Source organism: Elgaria multicarinata, chromosome 1 (genome assembly GCF_023053635.1).
Source record: "Elgaria multicarinata webbii isolate HBS135686 ecotype San Diego chromosome 1, rElgMul1.1.pri, whole genome shotgun sequence".
Classification (NCBI taxonomy): Eukaryota; Metazoa; Chordata; class Lepidosauria; order Squamata; family Anguidae; genus Elgaria; species Elgaria multicarinata.
The window spans coordinates 13,197,203-13,217,208 of NC_086171.1; the positions used below are offsets into that span (position 1 = coordinate 13,197,203).

The 20,006-nt window shown below is 42.9% G+C and overlaps 1 protein-coding gene across 1 annotated transcript in view; it reads right to left on the minus strand.

The window, feature by feature from the left end:
• THSD7A (thrombospondin type 1 domain containing 7A) overlaps positions 1 to 20,006 on the minus strand; it is a 341,657-nt gene that overhangs the window by 136,632 nt on the left and 185,019 nt on the right. The window contains exons 3-4 of the mRNA XM_063123528.1: positions 13,125 to 13,956; positions 2,118 to 2,366 (exon numbers count right to left, since the gene is read on the minus strand). Of these exons, the coding sequence (XP_062979598.1) occupies positions 2,118 to 2,366; positions 13,125 to 13,956 (1,081 nt within the window). The remainder of the gene's footprint in view (positions 1 to 2,117; positions 2,367 to 13,124; positions 13,957 to 20,006) is intronic.

The following is a 20,006-nucleotide window of genomic DNA, read 5'->3' on the forward strand; positions in this document are numbered from 1 at the left end:
TCACGCGCACACACACACATAGCCATACATACACACCCTATTCACACATATATAGCCCTATACTCCCATATACTCAGAGACACACTCAAAGCTCCATCACACCAGGGTTTAACACGCTCCCTACCTTCGCTTCTCCGCCCATGTTTTCGTTCCTCAGTTACTTCCTCTTTTCAAAAGAGGAAGTACAGAACAAGCATGAGGCCCATTGAGTCCACTGTTGTCCCTGCTTCTCCTGCACACAGCAGGAGAGAGCAGCGATTCCGAGTTTTAAAAAAACCATCCGACTTAATGAGGAGTTTTTTTTGTTGCACAAGAAAGGCCAGAAGGGGCGGAAGGCAGACGACATCATGTGAGGGACCCGAGCAAACTCCGTAAGTGCCCAGTAACAAGCGTGCAATAAAACGCTCGTCGGATGGAGCTTTCATACACCCATATATACACCAATGGTGCAATGGTAATTTTGAAGTGCAGACATTTATCATGACAGTGCCTGCAAGGAGAGTCCAAAAGTTTGAGCAGCTGTATTGATCCATATAAACAAATCAGTTATAGCAGCGTTCATCTCCACCAGTTATTCATTTCTTGTAAAGCTAATGGGTCTTAATTGCCCATTAAAGACCAAGGCCTTTGCTAGACAAGGGTTTAGCATGGTGCGAGGCCCGGGCTCCCTGCTGTGCATGCAAACGACACACAGGGGATCCCGGGGTCAGGCCGGGCTAAACCCTCCCTTGACCCGGGAAAACCGGATTCGCTTATGGCCCGGTTTTTCCGCAGCCCTAAGGTCTAGTTAATTCTGTGGCTTTTCCCAGCTGCTTGCTTACTCGCGAGTAGCCAAGAGAAGCCGCGCACTGGGCACAGTGCTCCGCGCTGTGCCCATTGGGCTGGGGAGGGAGAAATCACAGGGGGGTGGAGGGGGCATCGGACATGGCGAGTGGGTGAGCGAGCGGGGGGGGGTGGACAGGTGAGCGGGAGGGGGTTGGACATGGCAAGCGGGGGTGGAAATGGCAAGCGGGGTGGACGGGCGAGCGAGGGGGCATCATACATTGTGGGGGGGAATCAGGGGCAGGGGGAGTGGGGAACCCTTTTTTAAAAAAACAAGGACTTACCTTTTCGTTGGTGCACTCCTGCGCACATAGCCCTTTAAGGTTTTTTTTAAATGCAGGACGCAACGGGGCTTTCCTTTCCCCGTCGCGTCTTACGTGTAGAAAAGGGCGACAGCCCGCGCTAGCTGCAGCGCGGCCTCGCTCCTTCTCCTCTCCGCATTAACTGGTAGGTCTAGCAAGGCCCCAAGTCTCTCCAAAATACTTTGCATTGCAACAGGGAACAATGTATTGTTGCTGGGAGAATTAATTTCCACCAAATCTACTGTGAGGATTGTAAAGCTCAGAGGAAAACCAGGGTGGGGATTATGATATCAGCATCCCTGCTAATAAAAAAAAAGTACTGGCATTGCATCCCTGTGAGCCTTGGCTCCACTATACCACCGATACACACACTGAGGAGTATGTAGAGTCTTTAGGAGCTACTTCTTCGAGACACCAGGAATTCCTAGAAGTGGCAACTCCCAAGGAAACTGACTTCATGTGCCAATGGGAAAAGGTAAGAGGCATATGGAGCCTCTTTTGGGAGGGGCTCAATGGAGGCCCCATGAGCCAAGTTGGGAGAGGTTCCTACTGCTGACCAAGTGTCACTCGAGATGCATTCTGGGAGGAAATGGTGGCAGCCAATCATCTTCAACTGCTGCTGCCCCCGAAGCAGCAGTTTTTGAAGTAAAGAAAGAAAGAACCACAGTAAGCACTCCTAAGTGCCTCCTTCCTTGGTCCCCAAAACAAGCCTAATAATTTCTCCCTCCTTCAAAATCGTTGGAATCCCCTGCACCCCCACAATCTGTGAATGGGGTGGCTATGTAGGACATGCCTCCATCCCACGTCACGGTTAACCCTGGAGTAATAATGTGCTCCTCCCATTCCCTGCTTGTTTTAATGGTAGCCCTGAGCTTCTCACATCACCCTGATAACAGAGGAAGGAGGGGCAATGCAGCAGCTCCTGTGCTGCCAGAATAATATGAGCCCTGGGCCTATATAGTGCTGAAGATGTAGGGATGTCTTCATACTTACGTGATACACGGAGCCACCCCATCTCCTTGAGACACACACTGCTCTGTTTCTTCTAGCTCTGGACACTCGCTTTCACTGCCAATAGGAAACTGCTTAATGGTCCGTGTTCTTGTACGATTACCTTTAGGGGACGTCATATCAAAACATGTTTTGGAACATGGACTCCATTCAGACCATTCTGACACCTGGCATTCTTTAGCGATCACACAGGACTGGAACGTAATTGGCAACTTCTCTTGTTGACAAAAGCTGAAAAAGAGCATTAGAATACTCATTTGCTTATGAATTCTGAAGAAAATAGATGTTTAGTAAAAGTACCTAGATCTTATAGGAAGTGTAGATTACGTCATGAAACAGATATCCCCATACATCATTTTGGAATCAAAACTGGGGGCGGGGGGGAGTTAGATGAGAAGGATCTGTTCATCTATCTATAGTAAGAAGCGACTCATTTGTTAATACTTCTGATAATAAAATTTGGCTCCAGTAGGAAAGATTGTATAAATACCCCCATAATTAAATGACAGTAGCGAGAAAAAAGACTGATTGATACTCCCGGATAACATTAGAATTGCCAAGTGGTAAATCATGAAGTTGAAAAATTAATCAATTAAAATCTTATATAGTATGCCAATATATAACAAACATGCTATGTTAGTTGTACTTCATTTGTGTATGATCTTGTTTTTTGTAAACCAGGCTGGAAGCTCTGGCATATTCATTTTAAATGAATTATAAATCTGAATAAGCATAAGTTCCCACCTTCTAAGAAAGGTTCCTCTTTGTCCCCAGTGAAGGGTGGGAGACAGAGAGAGAGAGAGAAGAGAGAAGAGAAGAGAATGGCTGATAATTGTTTATTGTTGTACACCACCTTGAGAGGGCATCTGTCCTGAAAGGTGGCCACCTCCCTCCCCCTTCCTTCCCATGCAGTGGGCTCCCAGGAAAGAGTCAGATTATTCTCGCCAGAGGTCTTAACTGATTGCACATAGAGGGCTTTGGAAATTAGCCGAGGGCTACATGAAATAAGATTGAAGGCTGCAGGTTTCCTAGCCCTGCTGTAAGCAACAAAATGGTGGCCTGTTCCACCACCCCAGCTCCCAGATGTGATGATGGCCACCAATTTGGATGGCTTTAAAAGGGGGTTGGATAAATTCCTAGAGGAGAAGGCTATCAATGGTTACTAGTCCTGATGGGTATGTGCTACCTCCAGTATCAGAGACAGTATGCGTATGTGCACCAGTTACTGGGGAACATGGGCAGTAGGGTGGTGTTGCACCCGTGTCCTGCTTGTAGGTTCCAGGTCAACAGCTGGTTTGCCACCGTATGAGCAGAGTGCTAGACTAGATGGACCCTTGGTCTGATCCAGCACTTCTCTTCTTATGTTCTCTTATCTCTCCCTGTTCTATCTCTCCCATTGCCTCTCCATTCCGCACACTATTATACTTCATTGTTGAGAATGTAACAGACCTTGAGGCCTATCACTAGAACTGCACAAAATGTTAGCTATCAAACTCCTTCCACTTCACATGAGTTTTTTTTAAAAAAAGCTATTGCACCTGCAGAAACCAAGATGGAGGTGGTTGAAACAGAAATACATAATAGGCACAGCACAACCTCCGCTTTATGAACAGCACCAGATGATTCTGGTTTTTTCCCCCCACACAAACAAATCCCATGGTTCACATTACCTCATGCAGTTAGGATTAGCTAGCTAGATGTGAGCCAAACAATAGATATTCATAGAACAGCCTTCCACAACCTGCTGCCCTCCAGATGTTTTGAATCACTCCTAGTTGTTAAAAAAAATGATTCAATCCTAAATAGTAATTAACTGCTCAGATAACTTTTTGTTGTTGGGCAAGCTAAAAATAAACTTAAAGAAATAAAAAGTAAGTCCCAATGAACCCAGCAGAACTTACTCTGAAGTAAATATTAATAGAACTAACTATTCATCATTGCAGAGAGCAATCCCATGGTTAACTTGGGGTGGGGGATATTTCAGATTCCTGGATCTGAGGTCAAAGGCAGAGCACTGACCTCAGACTTAGAAGCTTTAGCTCTCCATCTCCTCCCTTTTGCAGCTGGCTGGTGAGAAAAGCCACCTCAGAGAGGAGGGAAAGGGGGTCGTTTTGTGGGCGCAGTGGGGAAGGGACTAGAGAGGCCGGCTTATGAAGAATCTTCTGGTCTCCCCAATCTCCTTCCCTCCCACTCTGCAGAGCCTCGGTGAGATGGGCAAGAAAACCCGTCTAGCAAAAATAAAGATCAGGAGGAGCCCGGAGGTAAAGATTGCCTCTGTGCTCCTCCGGCTCTGCACAGGATGCCTGTCAGCCTCCGAGTTCAGAGTCTGATGGGCATTCTGATAGGATTGGGTCTTTTATTTTTGTAAATTATCCAAACGTGCCATAATAAAGGCCAGGAACTTATTAATTGCTGTGCCTCTCTCTTTCTATCATTTACTTCGATATAAAGCAGATCACATGAACTATTGGAGCTAATTCCAAGTGGCCATTACAAACCATTTAGTTTCATTCAAGGAGCACCAGGAGAAAGCAAGATTTTCAAGGCTACAGCCATAGAATCAGATCTCAGTCAAAGCAGGACCTAATGGAGCTTCCTAAAGAAATGTGCCATGTTATACAGTTCTTTAAACAAGACTAATGGTGCAGTCCTGTCCTTTCGGTTATGCAATACAGGACGAGGATGGCATTACAGGCATAGGTAGACTTACAGGCATTCTTTTGCATGTGTGTTTCCCATACAACCCCAAGATCCACCCACAAGAGCCTGGTGCAAAAGACACACACTTAAGAATTTAAAAATCCTGAGTCCAGGAATTTTCTTTGGAATACCAGAACTAAACAGACTCTTACTCCTCTCACACAAAATCCACTCCTGGTTACCCCAAGCATTCTTCATTTCAGCAGTATAATTGCGGGGGCGGGGGATGTGCATTTTTTTAGCTGCTATTGTTAAACATTTAGGGTCAGAAATCCCTGCCAACCTACTGCAAGCCACCCAGAGAACTATCACCAGATCCTGATCTACCTTCCTTGTGGGATTTCAACCCTATACAAGGGCAACTCCAAATCACAATATAGGGAAGCAATATAGGCACATGGTTGTTACACTGTCATTATCTTTATAGTATTTGTCAAGACCCTGTGTTCAGATTTCCCATCTTTGATTAATGAAACCATGGACTCTGAAGAGGTGAGGGGCTGGGAATTCCCCTCCACATTGCCCTTAGATCCTACTCCCCCAAAGTCCCAGTACATGAGGAGCCCAGATTGCCTCCACTTCCTTGGCCTGAGGAGTTCCCACTGCCATCCTTGGAGTCCCAAAGACTCCAGCTTGGAAACCACAGCAGAGCCACCATCTCCCCAATGCAATCAGAGCTAAGAGCTGCCAAAACAACCAAGGCCTTTGAACAAAAGGCTTCTCCCAGTGGAAGAGCCACCCAGACTGAGCTGCTACCCTAGTCAAAACTCATTCTTGAAGGGTGGTCTGCTGCTGAAGCAACATTTAAGAGCTTTTCAACATGAATAATTTATTGCGCACTCATGACTGGTCACTCACTGAAGTTTGTGCGTCTTTTATATGACACCATCAACCTCCAGGATGTCTCCTGCACTTTCCCCTGGTAATCTCGTTTTTAAAAAGATCGGAGTTAATGCAGTATTTAAAATTATCACAGGATATTGTGTGATATCCCCAGTGTGTAAAGTCGGCTTTGTGATATAATACAGCCACTAGATGGAGCTGTTTTATTGAACTTTATGGAGCATTACCGAGAGGGGAAATTTTCAATTATAAATCATATAGTCACCATTAGTTTCTGTCTAAAGGAGCTGCAGTAAACACAGACAAGACCCCAAAAGAAGAAAGATGGTAAGGGTGTGGATTTTTTCCCTTAATGTAAAGACGCTCTAAGTCTACATATAAGTCTCCAGACTGAGCTCTATCTGGAGCTGTCCAGGGTACTAACTTGCTGGGTTATGGTGAATAAATATCATAGATATATTATCTTATGTTCTTAACTGGATTTTTTTCCCCAGGGATATATGAGAATTTTGTATGGCTTGCGCAAGTCCGCATAAGTGCTACTGTGCATTAGCACAAGTAGAAAATTGCACAAATCCCCCCCAAAGTTTTTTTTTTAAAAAAAAACAAAAAAATCTGGGCTGCAAATCCACAGACCCTATGCATGAAAAAGGCAGTCGCTGAAGAATCCGCAGGTCAGATTCACAGGAATCCAAACTTACCTGAACCCACTGTGAATTTCTCCAGCACCACTACCTACCACAAGTCTTCCCTTTTTTCTTATTGCTGCTGCATTGCCTTTTTTATGCTTGAGTTTCTTGTCATTATTTTTCTTTTCCGGCATTTCCCCCATTACTCCCTGTTTTTTATTCCCAGTGCACTAGAACTGTTAACATTTATTTTCCCTTACTTGATTTCCCTTTTGATTACATACTGACTCTTCCATTGTTCTGGAATGAATAACGTAACTAAATTCAGCAGGGAGAATGCTGCCAACATAATCTCTGGGTACATGTCAGAAATAAAAACAATTGACTGCTGAGTTGCTATTTTCAGCTTTAAATTGAAAAAAAAACAACCACCACACAAACCCACTCCTATATAATAAGAGCACAATAATTCTGGATTAAATAAATAAGAGTGCCTCATGCAGAAGTAATACAAAACTGTTCAGCTATAGATCATTAACTCTACATGAACCAAGGAGGGAATTCCACAGCACAGAGGCTCTGGGGCTTCATATTTTGCAGCTGTCTGAAGAACTACTCAAGACAGTTTATTCCCTTATTGCTGACAATATTTTTCTCTCATAATTGCCTTTTTTCTGCATGTCCCATATAACCTGAGCCCGTATAAAAAGGATTTCACTTTCCATCAGCTATTTTTTTGCAATTGGTTCACTGAATACAAGCAACATATTTGATATTAATTTATTTTGCATTATTATTATTATTATTATTATTATTATTATTATTTCTGTTACTCATCTCAATAATGTGTTTTTGTTTTATCATGATATGAGATACCAGACATATCTTGGACATATTAATGTTAAACTATATCTTACATTTATTTTGAACAGTGTTTCCCTTCTCCTTTTCATTGAATTACTGAATGGTAGGTGATGGCCTTTGGTTAAGCAATGAAGATGTTATATTTGATATGTGTTTTAAAAATATGAACTTATCAGCTTCACCTTTGAACAAAGTAGCCTAGCAATTTTGGCACAAACTCCAGCGCCACTGTGCAGGGTTGCACTCACCAGCCCATACAGAGATCTCATGTTGGATGGTGTCCTGACTCCCTCCCCGGGGGGGGGGGGATCTTAAATGGGAAGAAATAGGCATGGGCTGGACCAGAGAACTTGTGTGTAGTGCCATGGAGAAAACAATGAATTCCTAATTTTAAATCTCCTCTCTGCCACAAACTTATTGATGAACTTAAGCAAGCCATTCTGTCAGCCTCAGTTTGCTGATGCATATGTACAACATGGGAATAATATTGACTGACTTTATGGGATTGCTGTAAGGATTACAGGGATAATAATATAAGGCAGTGGTCTTTGACTGGGAGGTTGCAAAGCTGTTGCCGCCATGTTGGGCAATTATGAAATTGTGAAAGTGGGTCCCAGGTTTCACGTTAGGAGTCCGAAGCTGGTCTCGGGTCTGGACCAGTTGAAGACCACTGATGTATGGGATGGAGTGCTAACACTCTCAGGAACCATAGAAACACTAAATACTAAGATGTACAAGGACTCAGGAAAATTCATGGGAGTTTCTGAAGAGGGTGGTTAGGAGCTCTGTCTCTATGTAGCATGTGAGGATGTTTCCAAACAGGATATGGTAACTGCAAGATCCAGGAGGCCCCATTCTTTCTCAACCCAGATTTCTCAAAATGGGAATAAGAAAACCCACCACCATGGCAGTTCTGTGCCTTCAAGCTAATTTATCATGGGAGGTTTGTGAAGACCCATTTGTACTTCCTCAGTGACAAGACTCACAACATTTGCAATGGGATGACCATGAGTAATTTATTTTGACTGCCACCATTCATGCTGTACATTGTTCTTGAGCATCTCTTAGAACCTTAGAATATAATGGGTTGTTGTAACCAAACAACAAAAGCTCTGTTGCATATTTACAACACAAGAACTGGCTGAACAACCACTTTTAAATGCTTTTCAGTGACACTAGTTAAATTAATCCCAAGAAATACTAAAAGGATAGAATTAACAAAGGGCAAGTATGCAATCTTTTAACATGCTGAGAAAAGGAGTAGAGAGTAAAATTTAAGGCTGCAGTTCTAAACTTCCCTAATTACATTTGAATACTGTGGGTTACTTCTAAATAACTGTGTTTAAGATTGATGGGTAAGCATTACAGGAAACAGAAAATAACACATAAATCCCCAAATCAAATTCATGAGATATTCATTTGAACATGAAATGCCTACTCAGACATGGCATGTAAAATATCTTACCCAGATAATTGAGTTGCTAATCTCAGAGGAACTCGGTATTTTTCTGTGTAATGGAAGGTTTCCCAGATTCCCATTTAAAATATATTCCTATAATTGCTTTATTCAAATTAGTAAGCAAAAACAAAGCCCTGTATTATACATAAAAGTTAATTAAATGTACAACCAAACAAGCCACACAAAAATCAGATTGCAAAAATAGAAAATGCTGTGCTGAGAATCCCCACCCCCCGTGCTTCTGCTTTTCACATCCTTTCCCAAGAATTCTAGGTCTAGCTGACTTCTCCACTTCCAAACGCAGGTATAAAACAAAGAGCGGGCAGTGAGTGGGGAGTGGAACTTGGACACTTTATTGCATAGTGAACATTACTCAGCCAGTATTCCAGCTCTCACTAGGGGCTTCATTCCGTAGTAAAAACATAAAGGGCATTTTTATTCTGTAAGCCACCATTTCTTCACCTTGCACTGATGTCCAGATTCATCTAGATAATTTGCTCACCTGGAGTTTTGATGACAGCCTTCCAAAATAATTTCCTTTTTTAACTGTGTTTTTCATATCCATTTATAAAACATTATTTCTAAATATTGCTATTTCTAGGTAAGGGATTAGACCATTGTGCGGTATAAAGAAGGAACATCAACAAACTTTTGTTGGTCAACCTGCCGGAAAGCCCAACCGTTTTATGTTTTTTTGACTTTGCAGTCAACACAGCATTCCATAGACACGGTGGATCCCACTCTCTGTTGGCCTGACCATTATCCCAAACCCTGTCTAGGAGGTATACTTTGGACTGAGGCAAAGGTGGAAGGGCCAACAACTCTAACAAACTCCCAGATAAGCAACTCCCCACCCGAAGTCTCCTTTATACCCTTCAACACTTCACTCCCATTCATCTTGCCTTGATTCATGCATGGAAGTGAGCTACTAAGCTTTAAAAAGGGCCACCTCTATTGCTGTTCGTATAGCAGACTGGGTCAAATTACACATGACTCTCCGTAACGTCTGAGAGGTTTTCCTTTCCAATGTATCCTTAATTTTTTTCCTGAAAAAGCTATACAGACTACCGTCTGGAGCAGAAGTTCAACAGGAGCTTCTTAATATATCATCATCATCATCATCATCATCATCATCATCATCTACATTTATATCCCACTTTCTTTCCACCAAGGAACCCAAAGCAGCATACATAACTGTGAGGTAGGTTGGGCTAAGAGTCTATGACTGGGTGGCCACCCAGTGAGCTTCCATGGCCAAGTGGGGACTAGAACTTGGATCTCCTGATTTCCAGTCGAACACTCTAGCCACTGCACCATATTTTCTTCTCTGGGGTAGTATCCTATTGTGCCTGTGCACTTATGGGACCTACCACTCATGAAATAGGGCTTCCAAAAATAAACGGAGACAAGCAAAAATGCTCATTCCTGAACAAGGCAGGTAAGCGGGAGCTTGCAGAAGGCAGGTCCTCTGACGTGTCCTCATCTGGGAACAAGTGTTTATGCTCATTTCTGCAGTTATTTTTAGAACTGCCAGAGCCCCGTTGTTAGCAGAAGTCTCTCCATTTTTAAAAGGAAACTGTAAAGTAGCCATCATATAGCAGGCAAAATGTCATAATGTCATGTATGCGAAAATATCTCCTTGAGTGCATCCTTGCATCTGTCTTATCTAATATAAACAAGAGCTCCGGCTCCAGTCCTCCTGTGTCAAAGTTAACTCTCTGTAACTTACTGTAAAGCCAAAGGTATTGTTTACAGAACAGAGAGAATTGTTTAGCATAATTAGCTATGCCCCAGTGTTATGTTCTGATTGGTTTATGCTGCAACAGGGCCCTGCCCCTTGCAGGCTCAAATGCTGTGCTGTATTCCCAATGTCTTTTGTCTGATTGCTCCCTTTGAAGAGACCAGGCCTTGATTACTAATCAATAAAGCGCTTTTGAACCCTCTGTCGCTGGAATGGTGGAGTCGTGCTTAAGGGCTGTTTGGATTTCGTCCTTGGGTGAAAGAACCTTGATCTAACACCGTTGCACAAGTGATGGTCCTGCAGACACAATGGAACTAACAGAGCGGCTACATTGCATACTTCCCCTGGTGTTTTTTCCACCTTAAATTCACCCCAGGCCATTTTCCATGCTGAAGAAACTCCCTCAGGGATGAAAAGCAGCAGTGGTTTAGGTAAGAATTTACAAATATATTAAAAAAATGCTGTACACATAGGATTGGATCCATATTAAGTCATGGCCAACTGACTTAATTTTGTCATGGCTCACTGAAATCCCACTGATTTTATTGGGCCTGGTATAAGGGTGCTTCCAGACTAGGCTTTTATTGTGCCATTGCCGTGCCTCATTCATGGAATTTTATAGGGATCCAGATGATGACATCTTCCACTAGTAGTCCTCCCATATTTTCCCATCACGATGTCTTTTTCTTTACCACAGCAATTCCATTAAGGATAAACGGGCAGAATTGCTGCACAAAGCCTTCTAATTGGTAGCATGGAGTCCTCCATCTGTAAGAACCCCAAGCATAACTAAATCTGGATCCAACCCACAATAAATAAGAACAAAGTTGAGTGATGACTCTAAGCACAACAAGCATATTACTAAGAACAATGGGGAGGAAGTGGTCAAGCAGGTACTTTGCATGCAAAAGATGTCAGGTCCAAAAGGTGCCTTAGATATGGAGAGTTGCCAAGTAAGCATAGACTCCACTAGCCTGGGAGGACCAAGGCCAGATACAAGCGCCTTGAGTAAATTATAGGCCTTACTTCACAGGATGACAAGATCTGATATTTTCTAGAGGCCCCAAACCAGCAAACAGCCCCACAGTACCCTTCTCACTTCGCACGGAATACTCAGAGGCAGTATGAGAGGATCCTCATGTTGCATGCCCCCACCACTGAAGGTGCCTGGTCCAGGGACAACCCAAATCTCAGAGCTGACACTGCACATGCATTCTAAAAACAAGGTTTGGGATATGATCTTTCATATGTTCCTCTAACACCTTCCCAGTTACTGTAATATGTTCCAAAACTTTACAACCAGGTTTGAGGACATCACCATTTTTCTCTAGAACTGACAATACAGAATGTTTTCACTAAAGAATGGCGGCTCAGGGCAGAGGTGGGTGCCAAAGGTTCTATAACAAGGGTTTGTCTAAGTCAGCTAACTGTTGGAGGTGTAATACAACTAATGCTGCTTTTAAGCATATGTTCTGGCAATCATTGTAGGGATAATGATCATTATAGGGATAAATTTTGTATTGGAACACCTACTTAAAATTTATTGTTGTACATGCTGTTTTAAATTAACTATCTGCTTCCTGGAAGTTAACACATGGTCAGCACAAACGGATTCTCCACACCCTTCCAAAAGATAAAAGACTGATATTACAATATGGGAAGGATAAATGCTCACCTTCTATAATGCAATGGACTGAAGACCTAACAATGCTTTCAACATTTGAACAGGTGGTGTATAGATGCCATCTGAGAATGGATACTTATTTTGATATTTGGTCTGTTTTTATTGAAGTTTATGTATAGTTCTTAGAAATCTGCATTTTCATATACATACATACACACGATTTTATACGTATGCATTTAAATATATATATTCAAATCAATGTAGCCAATTTTTTTCTTTCTTTCTTTCTCCTTTCTTTTCTTTTGTTAAAATTTTACAATAAAAACTAAGTGAAAAAATGTCCATCCCATACTTTGAGAGCCTCGTGTGGCGCAGAGCAGTAAAGCAGCAGTTTCTGCAGCTGAAACTCTCCCCACGGCCTGAGTTCGATCCCAGCGGAAGCTGGTTTCAGGCAGCCGGCTCGGGTTGACTCAGCCTTCCATCCTCCCGAGGTCAGTAAAATGAGTACCCATTTAGCTGGGGGAAAGATAATAACGGCCAGGGAAGGCAACGGCAAACCACCCCACTATAAGGCCTGTCAAGAAAATGTCAGTGAAAGCTGGTGTCCCTCCAAGAGTCAGTAATGACTCAGTGCTTGCACGAGAGGTTCCTTTCCTTTCCCTTCCCATACTTTGCTTATGTTCAGGCACACAAATTACCAAAATGCCCTTTCAAATTATAAGCAGATTGGTGAAATCTGGTTAATGGGGGGGGGGAGCACATTTTTACTCAGCATTAGTTTCTCTCGCAAGCTTTATTTAGCATAAAGAACTGAAGTGCCAAAATCCTCCCAGACAGAAGAACGCATTTTGGTGAATAATGTACTGCCTTCTGTGAAAATATTTACACAAGCATGATACATGTCATGTAGCTTGTTTAGTAGGGGACCATAAAAAGATATTTTGCCATATTTCAGATACTGTATGTAGAACCTTATGTTTGATAGGAACTATTGGGTGGAAATAAACTGAGTCATGCCAGTGCATTGGAAAGCGTTACAGCTAATGCTGGGAGCTTGGGCTGGCCTTTTCCCCCCAGATGCAACTGCTTACAAAGAAATAGATGATTAAGTTGAGAAAAACAGGATTACCTCAAGGCAACGGTCTTCCCATTTCTGTGACTGCACATCACCTGCCTCGTCTGATATCCAATTTGTATGTCCCAATATTTGTTCTCTTGTCTGTTCTGTCTGTTGCGATTCCTCTTCTTCTTGATAAGCTCACGGGCCTCTGGATCCTTTATTGCTTTCTCCTTGTCCTTGTCCTTTTCTTTGTTCTTCCCACGTTTCCTTGCCTGCCTGATGTGCCGCAAGTGGGGCACCGAACAGCTACTCCATGGCCCCATGTTCAGGTTATACAGGCTTTCTTCGGTGGCGCACGGGGAGGAGGTGCACACCTGGAAGTCAGTAAGGTTAGGACAGGCGGCGCCCCCGTACAGAGGTGGGGAGACAATATGGTGGAAACGATATCTCAGCCCTTGGCCACAGCTCTTAGAACATTCCGACCAGGCTGAGAACTCAGACACAGTGCAGTCTTGCCGGCACGGGATGAGGCACCCCTGTTCTAGCTGAGGCTTGGGCTCAAAATACTCACAAATCGTGTCCTCGGCTACAACACCGTTTGATTTCTGGACACAAGTAACGTCCCTCCTCTGAATCCCTTCTTCCCCTTTGACGCACTCGGCTGGCTTCTCAACGTTCCTGGAAAGAACCGGCTGGCAATGGTTCCACTTGCCCAGTTGCCAGTCATACAGTTCCTTGTGCCAGTCGCAAACCCTGAAGCAGTTCTGCTGGTTGTCAGGCCTGTCTGCCTGCTTGCAGTTCGTGAGCAGTGTGGTCCATCCTTCCACATGGGCGCACCAGATGGCTCGGGTCTGGGTGCCTCCTGGGCCACATTCATCTCCCATACACCTGCCCCATGGACCTAAAAAAACACAAAGGGGTGGGGAGGTAAACAGAGACTGAAATATCTGACATCCAAAGAATTGCTGTTTCCTCATTAACAAGTATGAGCAGAAAGGTGAAACAGTTGTTGTTCACTGTTTCCCAGAGTGTCTACATAATTAATATTATGAGTGGGGATATGTCCTTGATGTGATTTGCTTCTTACACTATACAGTCCACACACAGATGATGTAATAGCAAACTTCCATAGCTCTGACCATCTTTTCTCTCTCTTCTTTCTATGGATCAGGAATGGATTTGATTTTTGATTCTCTTAGGTTGGATAAATCAAATATTTTAATTCTAATGGAAGTGGCCATGTTGCTAGAATTAAATAATTTTCTGAAGCTGTGTTTTTTAAAACATGGTCATAGTTATTTTAGCCCTTACATTTCCCATCTATATGTGGGGTTTTGCACCATCTTGCATAAATGGCCTATGACCGCCATTTGCACAAATGGGCTTTTACAAACAAACAAAAGGCTAGGTCACCATTTTTACACAAAATGGCAGTTCAGCAAGGGATTGGCCAGCCACACACCACTCAATGCATGCCTACAAAGTGCCTGGCAGCTTGCCATGTGCAGCAAGCAGGGCTGGCCAGCTGCTGGTGAGTTCACCCATGCCTAAAATTGAAGGAATGAAGAGAGAAATGAATAAGCCAGTAGGAAAGATCCATTGCAAAGATATGCAATACAGTGTGAGCCATTAGTGGAATTGCATAGAGGGGAAGGAATGACAAATGCCTGGACAGAATGGGTTCACACAACACTCTAACCCACAATGGTCATGTCTACACCAGATGAGGGAGCGGGAAGGATCTCGCACGTGGCACACGACGTCCAAGGAGGAAGCAGGATGTCGTACCCACCGTGTTTTTTTTTTACAAAGCCAGGAGCTGGAGTGTATTTGCACTCCAGCAAAAAAGTTTTTTTAAAAAAAGCCCACCCCCCACTCCCCACCCACCCGCAATGGCCCTGGACTCCCCCCGTCCTGGCTCCTTCCCTCTGATGACCCCTGCTACTCGTGGGGAGGAGGGAATAAGTCGGGATGGCTGCCCACACCAAAGAAGCCACCTTGAGAACCCATGGTTTGTTGTTGGGTTGTTCAAGGTAGTTAAATAAGCACATTGCATCATTAATAAGCCATCCTACAGAAAATGTCCTGGGTTTTGACAACATGCTAACTCAAGGTTCAACAAACAACCCACAGTTCAACAACAATGTTAGCTTGTTGTGTGAACCCAGTAATGAGGAAACAGGAGATCTGAGGAAGTCAAGGGCAATGAAAAGAAAGAGGCAATAGGATACAGAAAGAGGAATGAGAGATGAGAGGTATGCCCACGACTCTCTTTGCTGTGTGCTACAAATGTGCTTATCAAAAGACTGTCTTGCAAGTCTGTGTCTATGGAAGAATCAGGAACTATTCTTGGACTCCTCAGGCTGATAATCTTCCAGTGAATCCTGGGGCAGCGTCTTTGGTTTTGGTGAATCACAGGGCTCTGATTAATTAAAACCATTTAGAATGGTTGCGGGGGGCGGGGAGGTAGTTGCTGAAGGGTGTGGATATGACTTCAGGTTTACTTTCATCTGTGCAACCAACCATTCAAAACACAATGAAGTTTTCAAAAATAACTAGCAAGAGAGGGCAGGAGAGAAACTGACCTAAATGAACATCCAAAACATACGTGCAGAATGTGGCATGCTCATGTTCTGCTGTCCAACGCAGGGATTTGCTGTGCATCTTGAATTCATGAAAACAGCCACACAGATTTCAAATGCGACTGCTTGGATGAATTATGATGCAGAATTTGCAAGGGCTTTGAAGTGTTTCCAAAGAATATTTCAACTGATTGCTAATCACTGAAGCCATGCCATTCTCAGATCCGAGACACTACTAATGTTACATATTCATAACATTAAGGCTGATTGGGATACTTCCAATGGAACTCTTTTCAATGACAATTTCAACTAAAGAGGGCTATAGTTGCATTTGAACTATGCCATTGACTTGTGAGGCACTGTACAGTGAGCTAGGAAGCACATTCTGAGGTATGCATGGATTTTGACCCACACAGTCAAGATACTCATAAAACTACTAGGGAAAGCGAGCAGTTGCTTAGGAACATAGGGAGCTGCTTTATACCGAATCAGACCATTGGTCCATCTAGCTCAGTACTGTCTACACTGACTGGCAGTTTCAGGCAAGAGTCTTTCCTAGTCCTACTGGAGATGCCAAGGGGTTGAACCTCAATGCAAAATAATGAATAGACACAAGTTTGACTTCAGAAATGGCAAATTAGCTTCCCCAATAAGTTATAGTGGCCACCCCTGAGCAAAGAAACTTCAAAAGGGAAATTATACTGAGAGATGACTGAGTTACAATTCACCAAGAGGTTTTGTTCTATATCCTGCAGCTTGAACCAGGACAGAGTTGTTTGTTTTTTAATCCCACTAAATGCATTAATTGGCTTACTCAATGCCAGGAAGTTTCTGTTCATGGCAACAACTGATTTGTAAATGGCCACTGCTAATAATTTGATTGTCGCCAACTCCCTACATAATGAGTGCCTTGCTGGATCAGACTGAGAGTCCATCTAGTCCAGGGCTCTGTTCACACAGTGGCCAACCAGCTGTCGATCAGGGACCAACAAAGCAGGACATGGTGCAACAGCACCTTCCCAACTATGTTCCCCAGCAACTGATGCACACAGGCTTACTGCCTCTGATACTGGAGGTAGCATGTTCTCTCTGACCTCACTTTTTACAATCCTCCCCTCTTAAACTCAGAATACCCATGTACTCAGGATAATTTTTCATGCATCTGAAAAAGTGGACTGCAGCCTGTAAATGCTTATATCTTAATAAATCTGTAAGTCTAAGGTGGCACAAGGTTCTTTGTAGATTTTGCTGCAACAGACTACCCCCGTGGAAAGCATAATCTTGAAGTTCCCTTTTTTTTCTATTTGTTAAGCCTGTGCTGAAAGATGCATCTCAATACTGATTTGAAATAAACAACCACAACTCTATTTTGATATTGTTTGGAGAGAAAATGTCCCATTTTTTTTTACATGTCACCTGTTATTGAGCAGGAAGCTTTATTCTGCCACCTCTTCTTGCACTATTGAAGACGCAATCCTATGCATGTTTAGACAGAAAAGAAGTCCTACAACTCTGAACATGACCCAGTCAGCCATTCTGGCTGGGGAATGCTGGGAGTTGTACAACTTTTTTCTGTCTAAACATGCATAGGATTGTGCCCTAAAAGCATTCACTGGTCAATAACTGTGTGTGATATGGACTGATGCAGACTTTAATGCAAACTTGGAGGGAAGATTATAAATGGAGCACAACGCTCAGTCTCTGTGTTGTGTGATGCAGAGATTTTGAAGCAAACACTCCACCAGAGTATACCACAGATGAAAAAGACACTGCAGTCAGACATTTTGCTCACAGACTCTAAACCCTTAAGCATCACATCCTCGATAGTAATGCCAGCTGGCAGTGACAGATTCAGTACATGAAAACTCCTGTGTGTTTTGGGCAGATTAAAGTTTGAATTAGGGTTTCCAAGGTTTAGCTAGATAGCCAGCAAAATAAATGTGTGTTTTAAGCACAAATACATTTCAGCAAGATTACCCTAGTTTATTTCTAACCACGCTTGCACAAATGACATAACTGTTGCTGTATTTATTTACCCCAAGTATATTTGCATTGTGTACAGAGAGATTGCAAAGGAACACAGGGGTGGGGGATAGTAGGCGGGAAACCTGAGTGGAGTTTGACTGAAGAACATTACCCAATTTTAGAGGAAGGAAATAAACATGCATAAAATTGCCATGCAATGCAACATTATCACTGCTGAGCACAAAGACAACTCCTTCACCTTCCATGCTACAAGCCTCTGTCTTATCACATCACCACACCTTGCATATCCTGTGTGTCCAATTAACTAGACCTTTTTTAAAACAGATGAGGCTGCTGGTGGCCTACTCTAGATGAAGGGGTTACTGCTTTCACGTGCCAGAGTTCTTGAAGCAATCCTACATTCAAAAGAGAGTGCTGCATGTCGAAGAGTCCTTGATAGCCTAAAAAGTGTCAGCCCCAAAACCAATCTATTCCTGCTACTGCAAATGGTAAGCAAATAAAATTACATTATTATGGCATGACGTGAGACCTGAAGCAATGTAAATGAGAACAAAATGCTTTCAAGTGTTGAACTAGAAAAGGTGATAAATGACAGCATAGCTTAGTTGTATGTTACAGCTCTGATGGCACTTTTGGGCTTAAGCAAGGATTTTAACACATCCATAAAACATACTACAAGCAGAGCACAGGAGACCCTGGAAGGTTTTTATAATGCATTTTATAGTTCAATCTCATGAGTTGCTGAGATGAGGGAGGGAGGCAGCTCATAAGAACCAGGGAGAGGAACTGGGAAGCAACAGGAGGAAGAAGAAAACTTCAAAAAAGGGGTCATAGCTCCTCAAATTTCCCCCCTTCAGAATCCTGAACATAGATGGGAGCAGTTTACAGAAAAAGCTCACATATTCCTGAGCGTGCGTTCACATTTGCAAAATGCTTACATTAGAAAATCGTGCACTTTAAATATGTGAATTTAAAAATACATGTTTTCACATTTTAGTCTGGGGGGGGGAGTGTGGACTTTCAAAAAATACATACTGAAATGTGCACTTTTCCCGTTGGAACATGAGAAATGGACGGCAATCCAAGATGGGAGCAAGGCAGTCCGAGGTTCAAGATGGAGCTCAGAGAATTTTAGTGAGCTCGAGCATCCCTGATTTTCCCATTCCAGGTTCAATCCCTGGAACCTCCAGGTAGGGATGAAAAAAATACCACAAGATGTAGTGATGGTCACCAATTTGAACATCTTTAAAAGGTGGTTGGATAAATTCCTGGAGGACAAGGCTATTGATGGCTACCAGTGCTGATGGCTATGTGGTATCTCCAGTATCTGAGGTAGTAAGCCTATATACACCAGTTTCTGGGGGAAATGGGTGGGAGGATGCTGTTGCCCCCATGTCCTGCTTGTGGGTCCTTGGTCAACAGCTGATTGGTGATGTGTGAACAGAGTGCTGGACTAGATGGACCCTTGGTCTAATCCAGCATGGCTCTTCTTATGTTCATCTTAGTGGGCAATAAAGATGGCTATATAATTCTCAGATGTTGCCAATGTACACATTGGGCAATTTCAGATGTAACATTCCTGACTTCATAAACCATGGTTTCTTGTTTCTTTCATATTTAAAGATTTTATTGGTTTTCCAAAATGAAATCCATTAAACCAACAAGGAAAAATAGTAAATAAGTATATAAATAAAAAAAAATACATTGAATTGAATTATAATTATTAACAGAAGGTAGTACATTTAACCTCTATTCATATTTTTCTGCTTTACTTTACAGACCAAGGTATACATGAAATCCATGGGCTGCTTAGACGTTTTCTTTATAATTCTTCACTATATCAAGTAGATAACCAACAGAAAGGCTTTGACAAATACTGTTATGTATGTCCCTGATCATGGTTTCTGAAACTGAATCTCCATGTGTAATGGCTTTAGCGTGGAGATCCTGGTTTAAATACACCAGTGTTCCTTGATAACAAGCAAATGTTACTGGCTTAATATTCTGGCTAGTAAACCAACTTTAAACTAGAGTTTCCATGTTTGGACATAATGGAGAACTGTGTTTTTAACAAGCCAGGATCTGTGCACCAAAGCCAGTGCACAAAGGGAAATGGGGAGGGCTGAGGGAAAAGAGCATGGGCCCAATGGTCATTCCTAGCTTCGTATTCGCTCAGAACTTGATGCCACAGTTATCGCAGAGCCTAGGGAGTTGTCCAGTGGCCAATCTGGTCATCTTTCCTTGGATCAGTTCCAGTTTTTGCAGCCCGATGATGTGGACAAAACGTTTGAATCAGTCCATCCCACCACATGTAAGCTTGATCCTTGCCCATCTTGGCAAATTCGATCCAGCAGAAGTGGATTGATTGGGTGAGTCCAGGGTT